General features: G+C 44.7%; 1 protein-coding gene across 1 annotated transcript in view; it reads right to left on the bottom strand.

Moving 5' to 3' along the window:
• Positions 1 to 2,674: 2,674 nt before the first annotated feature.
• TIMMDC1 (translocase of inner mitochondrial membrane domain containing 1) overlaps positions 2,675 to 9,876 on the bottom strand; it is a 9,087-nt gene continuing 1,885 nt past the window's right edge. The window contains exons 2-6 of the mRNA XM_010567642.1: positions 8,522 to 8,610; positions 6,610 to 6,677; positions 5,766 to 5,844; positions 4,235 to 4,345; positions 2,675 to 3,665 (exon numbers count right to left, since the gene is read on the bottom strand). Of these exons, the coding sequence (XP_010565944.1) occupies positions 3,566 to 3,665; positions 4,235 to 4,345; positions 5,766 to 5,844; positions 6,610 to 6,677; positions 8,522 to 8,610 (447 nt within the window). The 3' untranslated portion in view covers positions 2,675 to 3,565. The remainder of the gene's footprint in view (positions 3,666 to 4,234; positions 4,346 to 5,765; positions 5,845 to 6,609; positions 6,678 to 8,521; positions 8,611 to 9,876) is intronic.

Raw genomic sequence — 9,876 nt, 5'->3', positions numbered from 1 at the left:
TACTCCTGCAGAGTCATGCTGCCCCATCAGCTTTTTTACTGCTTTCCCATTGTATGAAGTGAAATGGGAACTTCAGAACATTCCTAAGGAGGGGTTTTTGCCAGAGAAAAGGAGATAAGGTGGGTCATAAGGAAGCAATACTCTTTGCACTTGTGCATTCTAGTTGCAAGCAGAACATAGGTGACACAGAAAGCAGTGTTTCCAAAAGGCAGCCTGACCTTATTGCAGGACTTGCTGTATGGGCAATGGTGTCTCATACTTTTCAAGTTTCCTCTTCTTTCAATCTATGCTTGTTCCAGCACAAACTACTAGCTTCTTGCAGCCTGAACACCCTCTTTTTTTATTTACTTTGCTCATTTTCAACATTGTGCTTCCTTCCCTCCTATAATGACGATGCATTTCCACCTTACCAACCACACCAGAGCTCTGACAGTTGTACTGGCACAACGTTTTTCCCTCTGACTATCTCATCCTCTACTTATGCTCCAGACTGACAATTGCACAGCCTCCTGGAGAAGGGTTTGTCTTTTGCACTGTGCCAAACCTTTCTACATCACCGCAGACTCCTGTGACACTTTAAGTAACTCCTTCTAAAGGAAACAAAAAGTTTTCACTGACAAGTATGTCTAGCATCAGTTTATTTTTATATTCTTGATGGGCAGGTTATTTCATTTATTTTTTCTTTAAGCACTTATACTATGAATCATGTTTTCTATTGCCTTATTCTGTATTCAGTGAATTGCACACAAATGGTTTCTGTGAGACCTTTTCAGCTTAATATCTGGGCCTTAGTACCAGGTGAGCTGCTCTGTTATCACAGGTATTTTGTATATAACATTTTTTCCTGGGGTTCCTCCTTTAATTGTATTAAAAAATAAATGGTAAACTCAAGTTTCCTTTCCTCAGTAATAAAAGATGTCTGTTCTATGTACTGGGAAGTGGTAGAGTCTTTCAATTAGTCACATGAGCCCCAGCCACCACGTTGCAGCTGCTAAAAGCATATGCTCTGTAGCATTAAGGTAGGTGATGCAGCTGGTTGACAAAGCTGTAACAGGTACAGCTGGCATCATGACACAGCAATGACAAAATGGCACTCAGGTACCCAACTTGTAACTTCCACATACCTCATGTCTGTCAATTTGTCAGGGACCAGCTGAGCAGGGTAGCTATGGTGCTTGACACTCAGTTTGCAACAGGTCTTCCTTCTCCCTCCCAAAAAAGGGAGGTTCTCTGCAAAAGCAAAATCCAGTGTAAGGTGTTCTCACTGTATCCCTGCTACTTGTGTTACCTACTCAGAAAGTGGAGGACTGATAACTTTAGTGCTGTGCTTTTGCTGGGGGGTGGTGGGTGGAGTTGGGGGTGTGAAGAATCCCTTACATTTGTATTTAAAAAATAAGCGCTGAACCAACTCTTCACTCCCCATTTGGACAGTGACTTTGAATACAAGAAATGAGGATGCGAGGGAACTAAATTCAGTGGGAAACAGAGCAAAAACCAGCTGCTGATCTTGAGTATAGATGGAATTCTCTGCTTTCCCTTGCTAATGTGCAGCTAAGGACATCTAGCAGCCCTCCTCTCCTTACATGGAAAGAAAATCCACACAAGTGCTACACCTCGGCTCTGCCTACCCTCCCATGGAAGAACATCCCTGCATCAATGGTCAGACACAAGAAAATTAGTATGCTTTAGACATCACATTAAATACCACTGGATAGGAATAGAGAAAGACTGAGCAATGACACAGCTAAATGTCATCAGAACTGCTGTACAGATAAGAGTGTGGGATATTGTGTGAGGATGTAACAGCAAGAAAAGAAGGGGGGGGGAGAAAAAGATAAAACACAATTGTGTAACCACAATGGCAAAATGTGACTCAGAAAGGCCTGCTATTTTGTTTTTTGAGGGGCCAGAGGACAGTAACACTACTGTCACCAATGTATGCAGAGCTTAAAACAGGAAGGGGAGAGACATTCATACCTTTGCTTATTCAGATCTTTCACTTGCACCTAGAAAAGGAAAATCAAAGCTGGTTGATGACAATCTCAAACCATACATATTTCTTCAATGGAAAAGTGAACTACACTGAGGTGTTTAAAAATAAAATGCTCATTTCAGAAGTCAGAAAACATACCACCTTCTTGGAAGCAAGCTGTGCCAAAAATCTGCTTTGGGTGGGTGGAATACGCTCTGTGGAATCAACTGTTCACATTTCAAGCAACAGTAATTAGCTGTCCCACAGAAGAGCATTCAACCAGCACAGACTGACTACTCTTTTCTTGTGGGAAGGAGCCCCAAACCCCCTGCCTGGATGTAATTCCCTTTAATAGGAGAAAAAACTCCAACAAAGAAAGGGGACCAGAATTCTGACCTTCTGCTTTGAGGGAAACGGTGATGGCCCACCTGGCCCTGCTGGGTACAGAGCATTATTACATTAACTTCAGCCCTACTCATGGGTAACAGCTATGACTTAACAGTTGATCTATGGTACAAAATAATAAATAAGAGCTGGCACTCTCCTGGCTCTTGTCTTTGTTATTGCCTGGATAGAGGACTGTCTGACACTGCCACCAGACTTTATTGCTCGCTGGTGGGATCTTAGAGCTCTTCTCAGGGGGTATCACTCAAGTAGGTTTCTCTAATGCAACTACTGTACTAACATAAAGAGCTTATGTACACAATCACCACTGCTAGATGGCTTTATTGAGTGTCTTGAACCACATTTCCCCCAAAGGTAATCCCCTAATTTCCAACCTTCAAATGAAATTAGAGGCCTTTTTATTGTTGTTAAAACTGTCCACAGTGCCAATTCTTCTACCATCGCCACCAGAAAGAAGTCATCCTTTCTGTGGCCCCCTCAGTTACATTTCTATTGAGAAACCCAAAACATGTCTTTTTCAGGGTATTTCCGTATCATTCCCAGCTCCTCCACCGTTCCTCAACACTGATTGCAAAATACCCCAAGTACTGTAGGAACCAAGTGTGTTTTTCGGCAAAAAGCCTGAAGAAACCACTGTCAGCAAAACAGCATTGGTCCCAGCCAGGCCAAGTCAAGCTGCAGGAGGCGGGTGGTGAGAGGAGAACTGCTTGCTCTGGTGCTGCTTGCATTGCACTTCGACAGCAAGTTCTTCAGGCACTGTCTGAAGAGCAGCTTTCACCAGAGCATAATTAGCTTTTAGAATCGGGGTATCATCTTTAGCATCCAAACTATTCACAGACTCCTTTACCTTGAATATTTCTACATCACTGGTGGTTTGGAGGTTTTCAGCAGTGAAATGGGTTCTAGACGAGGCTCTGGGGCTGCCCTCACCCCCTGCCAAACTTAAATGACACTACCTAGTCTGCGGAGTCTGCATTTCCACCTTTTCAAGTGGGACAGGTTTGGCCCTCCTAAGCTCTTGTGCAGTGATACGCATCCATGAACAATGTTTTCTGCAAAATGCTTTTTTCACAAGTGCACAGGCTGTAACTGTGTTCACAGAAGACTTCCCTGACCCCTTGACTGAAGCCTTTTATGAGCAGAATCAAAATACTTTGTAGCTGCTCACAACAGAGATCTGGGGAAGACTCAGTAGCTCCTAGATTCTCGTGCTCTCTCCGTCTCCGGTCCTCCCTGGGCGTTGCTTTCCATTTCGCCTAAGACTTCAGTCACACTGAGTCTGGATTGCCTAACGAGAGAAGAGAGAGTGCAAAATAATTTTATGCCTGTATCCTCCTGACAAAGGCATCACTGCTGAATCCCAACTCTTGAAAAGTTTCTTCTAGAGCTGGTACTACTTGTGAGTTTTAGTAAGTCAGTCATGCAACTAGTGCCATAGCCTTTTCTCCTCAAAGCCTCCAGCTATCCTTCTTTCCTCTCTTTAACAGGGATTGAAAGAAGGCAGCAATGAAGAAAAAGCCAGAGTTCCAGCCTCTCTCAATTTTGGTAAAGAAATACTAATGTGCTCGTCCTGCTTGTCTTCTTGGCCACTGCTAAAGTGAAAAACTAATGCAGAGTTACTGGGCCGGGGCGGGGCACGAATTTTGAACAAAATACCTCGTTACAAAATAAGTAGGAACATCTAAGCTGGGAAGAGTAAATCAGCAGTTCTCAGACTGATATGTGAAACACACCAAAAATCAAGAGCAGAACCGAGGTTTAGAAAACCTGTGTGTCGTGGTTTCTTTAAATGTTTGAACCACACAGACCTAGACATGCTTCTAGTCAGAGACTCAAAGAGGCAGAGCTGTTCCTTACCACTCCGCTAACTTCTGTTCATACAGCTCCCTGCGCTCACGATTTCTCCTCTCCTGGAAGGTCTCACCAGCAACCTTCTGCATTATCATTAAAAGGGCCCCTGCAGGGATCCTAGAGGAGGAAGCAGAAAAGTCACAAGTCACCCAGGGGACACACAACAGTAATAACTTACCGGCATCGGCAAAAGGAGCGTGCGGGGGCCAGCCACCAGATCAGTGGCGCGTAATATTCCCCAATACTCACATCACACCACAGACTAAGGTATTCCTGTTGTCAGCCACCAAACACAGCCTGTCTTCAGCTGTGACTCACTGTAGCCCTTCTGATTTTTTGAATTTATTCATTGACAGGCACACATAGGGCAAAGGGGTAGAAGGATTTAAGGTGCCCAAACAACCCCTGTAGATCACCTAACCTATAATTTAGACAGTCACACCCCTACTTAGCTTCAGTACAGCTCTGGAGGTACTTGTGTTTTCATTGGTAAAGCTCCTTAGGCTGCTTCCAGGCTCGCCCACAGCTGACACCATCCTGACAGTGCTAAACAGCACATATAAAGCTCATTCTCTTGTCCCAGCAAGATCCCCAAATTCTCTTGTGAGGATATTCATAAGTCAGTACGTTGAGAAGAAATCCCAGTTCTGCTTGAAAAGTCAGACTTCTCCTGAGTTAAGAGGTCACTGTCCTGATGGACAGAGCCCCTGAGAGAGAACCATGGGTTCCTCCATGCCCCAGGGAGCTTTAGGAGATACACAGCTGCAAGACATATACGAAGAGATGTCCCATCTTACAGCCTTGGGTTGTCCAGCCCAACCACACAGCTTCTTCCTCAGCATTTCCTAGTGACTGTTGCTCCACATTTTGGCTTTGATGGAGCCTATTTTGTAAAAAAATAATGTTTACACAGATTCCTAACCTAGGGGCTGGTGGTTCCCCAGGTCCCCCCTTCTTCAAAAGGCATCATCATGACATCCAACACCCCTTGTGTGCTGTCTGGATTCTGAGCTGATACAGAAGCAGTTGCTGATGAAGCTGAGAAGGAGCCCAGAAGCTGTGTCTTACACTACTGACCTTATCCACAGACAACACAGTTCCTTAAAACAGATGTTCAATGGTTCTGCGCACAACCATTGGGCTCATCAGTGACCACGCCAAAGAAGGGGGACAGGAGACTTGTCTATAACCCATCCTGACAATTTCCTATTTAACAGTAGTTGTTAGCATCTCCTCTAATAAGCAAATAGCAACAGGTGACATGCTCTATTGAGAGCACCGAGTTCTTATCACTGAGGAAGCAGCAAAACACAAATCAAGAAAAAAAGAAGAAAAAAAAAGTTTAAAGAAGAAGGAAGAAAAGTCATCATCATGAGGTCCCAAGAGAGATACAGAAAATCCCTCAAGGCAAGAGCGGGAGGGAAGCTTCTGTAGCCCCACCTATGATTCATGGCTTGGTGTGTGAGACCACCGTCTAACAAACACCCTTAAAGAGTAGCTGTGTCTCAATCACTCATTGGCAGCAGTCACAACTCACCCAAATGCTGTTCCAAACATGAGGCCTCCTGCCAGTCCCTGCAGGCCCAAGTGGATTCTGAAAAGGGCTCCTGTGAAGGCTAAAAAAACCAAAACCCACTGAAACCACAAACAGGCCCCCCCCCCATCACATACAGACGGAGGGAGCTGCTTTGCTGCATTTCTCCTCTCCGTGAGCTGACATCTACTTTTAACAGAGCGGAAACCAAGCACTGTGGCCAGCGGGAGGGACCCTCACCATACAGTCACCATGGTCTCTGCACTAAAACATTGCACAAAGCTCCTTCTGCTTCAGAAAAACTCCCCCAGAAATGCTAAGAGGTAAAAGTATCTATGAAAGTAAAACCGAGCTCTCTCCAGGCTGGAGCATGACTTCCCCCCCCGCCCACTTTTTTTATTCTGTTCAACAACAGCTAATAATAGTAGCTGCCATGTAAGGCAGAAAAGATCAGTAAAACAGGTATTCAACTGTAAGGGCAATAAACAGTGCACTGAACTGTTCTAAAGAGCAGAAACAAGAAATGCTTTCCTTGCTGAATAAGTAGTTATGAGAGCAGGTTATGCACCAAGTGTTGCCTTTACCCGACACAAGCATTTTTCACCCAAAAAACTCCAGCAAGTATTTTGAAGTTTCAGTAGTGCATCGATATCTCTCTGTTACAAATAAAGGCACCCAGCAGTTAAACAACAGAGCAAAGTCACAACGGCAGTCAGTAGAACAGGAAACAAAACCCAGGAGCACAGAAGCTAAAGACCTGCTCAAATCCAAGAGATACGGATTTCTGCTTATGCTTTTCCGCTTACAACCCTTGCTCATAAAGAGAAAAATACACAAGCAGTCTTACCTCCTGCTGAAGCATAATTACTGATGGTGCTTTTATTGCGGTACACAGACAGACCAGTGCTCGCCATGCTGCAAAGTTAAGGCACAGAAGAAGTCAGCAGTTGGACATGGAAGAAGACAGATAGCAAAACACAGCCTGAAATAAAGCCGGATTTCATTAAGCCAACCCTCAGGTTGCCTCTAAACGCCTTGTTGCCCATCTGTCCAGAGCGCACACACGCCAGCCACAAGTGCCTCGATTTCTGTGACAGGCAGGTGCACAGCCAGAGGCCAGTGAATACCAGGATTCCCAGCCTGGATCTGGGATATTCTTTTTTTAATCAAAGATATTTTTTTCCATTGTATATTCAAGGATAGAAGGAATTTAGCAATGAAAAGGTCCTGTCAGTCAGCCAGTCCCGATGTAGGACCTTACCCCCAGAAGCAGAACCCAGGTGTCGGTAAGCTCTTGCCTGAAGACAGTCCCCACCACTAGAGCTAAGTCACACTCATGACGTCAGCAGGGTCACCTACTCTTGCAGGATGAGATTTCCCACCAGGGTAGGTATGCCATCTCCTCCAAAAACATCAGCAAAGCCCCAAAACACTCTCTGTCTCAGTTCAGCAGCCACATCCTCCCCATCACTTCAGCAAGCCTCCTGCATGACATCTACAAGTCAACAGCAATCTTCCTCTTTCCCAACACCATAACGTCATCCTAGCCTTTGTACAAGGTAAAACGAAACAATTTGGTTTTAAACTGCGAAACTCAAAATTCGCACAACCGCAGGACGAAATCTTCAACTTGGACTCTACAGAAACAATTAACGCGGAGTGACGAGTATCTTCGTTCAAAGCTTTTTACAAAGGGGTAGCGGAGAAGGGCAACGATCAGACCTCAGGGGAGACACCTGGTGGAAGATGACGCGGTTACACGTCAAGCCCAGGAAAAGCTAAAGAAATCAAAAGTTCCAGGAGAGAAAGCAAACCATTCGCTAACTAAACCTAAGAACAGACACTAAAGCAAAAGGAGCGAGGAAGAAATTCAGAAAGGAACAAAAAAATGAGGGAGATGGAAATACAAAACAATGCTAGTCAATATTGCTGGTATCTTAAAAGCAGAAGGGGAATTTAAACAGAACAGACCTGCAGATATCGTCAATGCAGGTCTATTTACATATAAATTTGCCATTTTGAATGTTAGGGAAGGAGACACTCCTAGTTTAAAAGGGCTTTATTTGGAAGAGCCTGCTTAGTTTGATGCTATATTGTCAGAAATGCACTGACACATCTGAGGGAGAAAATCAGGGAAGCGGAACAGTATCTCTGCGTTGGTGGTGCATGTAGGAAAAATGTGAAGGCCTGAATAGGTACGTACAACTGGTAGGTCTGACGTTCAGTGACTGCTTAATATCAAGATGACCATCTGCAAGTATTTGAGGACAAGAACAAAGAATTGTGACTAATGCTAGTGTATACAACCTAGGAGTAATGAGACCTAAGAAAAAGGAGAAAAATTAGCGTGGGATAGAAAGCTCTTCCAGAAACAGCCAACACACTGTAACACTCTCCCAGAGAAAAACACAAAAAAAGAGATGAAGCAAAAGCAGAAAGAAGCCATCAAGTACAGGGAAGAACAGTATTCAAGGCAGTAACGGCATGGATTAGACATAAGGAACAGGGCTTTTCCAGTTTCAGTTTTTGTGTTGGTTCATTAGAAGTTTTGAATTCTGGGATAATTATAAAAGGTTACATCCTCTTCAGGTTCACGTCTTATCAATCATCAGACTCGCTATTAACACAACACTTTGAGCCTCAATCAATCACCAGCAGTCTCTCAGGGAGCTGTGAGCGCTGCTGGCACAAAGGGCTCCTTGCTGCTAGTGCTTAAGCATCAGCCAGCTCTTCTCCCACTACCACCGGGAAACACTTACTTGAATATTGTCACAAAAGTGGCTACTCTCCAGCTCCAGCGCCAGCCGTAGCGGATGAAACTCCTGAGACCAGCCCGATGCGCAGATTGCTAGGGGGAGAGAGGAGACGGTTTACAGGTGACAGCCCTGCTCCGCGCAGCCAGCACCACCAGCCCGCTGCAACCCTGGCTATTCATGACAGGTCACGGGACTGATGTCACTTGGGAACGACACCCTGACCCTCAGGGATCAAGTCGGCCACCTTCAGAGGAAGAGCTGCTCACATTTACCCCAGCCACCAACAGGAAAACCAAGAATTAATTCCAGTTCGTAACATCAACTGGTCTTTCTAATCCCAGTGCAGAAACACATCTGGGGGGACAGGGAGAGCTTTCTGAGGACAGTACGGGAGAGTGGCAGAGAAGAAAGGGGGACGAACTAGAAACTAGTTCTCAATTATTATGAGTTTATAAGTATTAATAAATAATAACCATTAGCCATAATAAGTAAATAATAACCACCTACTTTAAATGTTACGAGACCACGAAGCTCTGCAGTTTAGCACTGGCACTTAAAAGTTTGGCAAGAATCGGCTTTTAAAAGGATGTGATAAACAGAAGCTTCATAAAAATTAAAAATATTCCAGTTAATACCATGAAAGAAAATGAATTCTCTCTTGCAGTGCCTGTGGCATAAGTGCTTAGCCCAGATGCAGATACACAAGAGAGTCAGCAGAAGGACAGTGTGAAGGCACGCAGCAATACTTTGCAGACAGCTACGTCGGGGCCAAATCTAAACAGCAAACAATGTACAATTCAGATTTCTAAAGGTGGTTTTTTTTCTAATAATCCAGGTAACCAAAATTTTAATTGAAGGAGAAGCCCCTAAAAGTTCAAATACACCTATAAAATGTCTGTTAAAAATGTTCTTTGATATGCGGTATGGTGATAAGCCAGAAGAATTTTAAATGGCCTTAAAATAACTCACATTAATGACACTACCAATTTGACGCTAGGGGGTGAAGTCTCTTGCCAACATGTTAAAATTCAAAAGCCAAAAGGCTGTTCGAGACGTATTGTTTACTGAGCCGTAACAGAACGGCAAAAGGTGTTACCAACTTTTTCTGTAACTACGGTCAATTTCTTCAAGTCAACCGCGCAGAACTCGCGTAAGGCGGGACAGCTAACGTACACGACAGGTGACTAGGCAGCCTGCGCGTATTCGCGCACGTGGAGCGAGCACCGCGGGTTTGTTTTGGGGGTTTTTGCCACAAACCGTGCAGAACTGCGGCGCGGGCGCCCCTTAGAGGAGCGAGGCCGTTCCACGCGCTCTCCCACGGAGGCCCGTCCGCCACGAACCGCCGGCCCCGCCGACCA

The sequence above is a fragment of the Haliaeetus leucocephalus genome, unplaced genomic scaffold (genome assembly GCF_000737465.1).
Source record: "Haliaeetus leucocephalus isolate CR32 unplaced genomic scaffold, Haliaeetus_leucocephalus-4.0 Scaffold228, whole genome shotgun sequence".
In the NCBI taxonomy this organism is placed as follows: Eukaryota; Metazoa; Chordata; class Aves; order Accipitriformes; family Accipitridae; genus Haliaeetus; species Haliaeetus leucocephalus.
The sequence above is the reverse complement of the archived record's forward strand: the minus strand, read 5'-3'. Positions and strand labels throughout refer to the sequence as shown.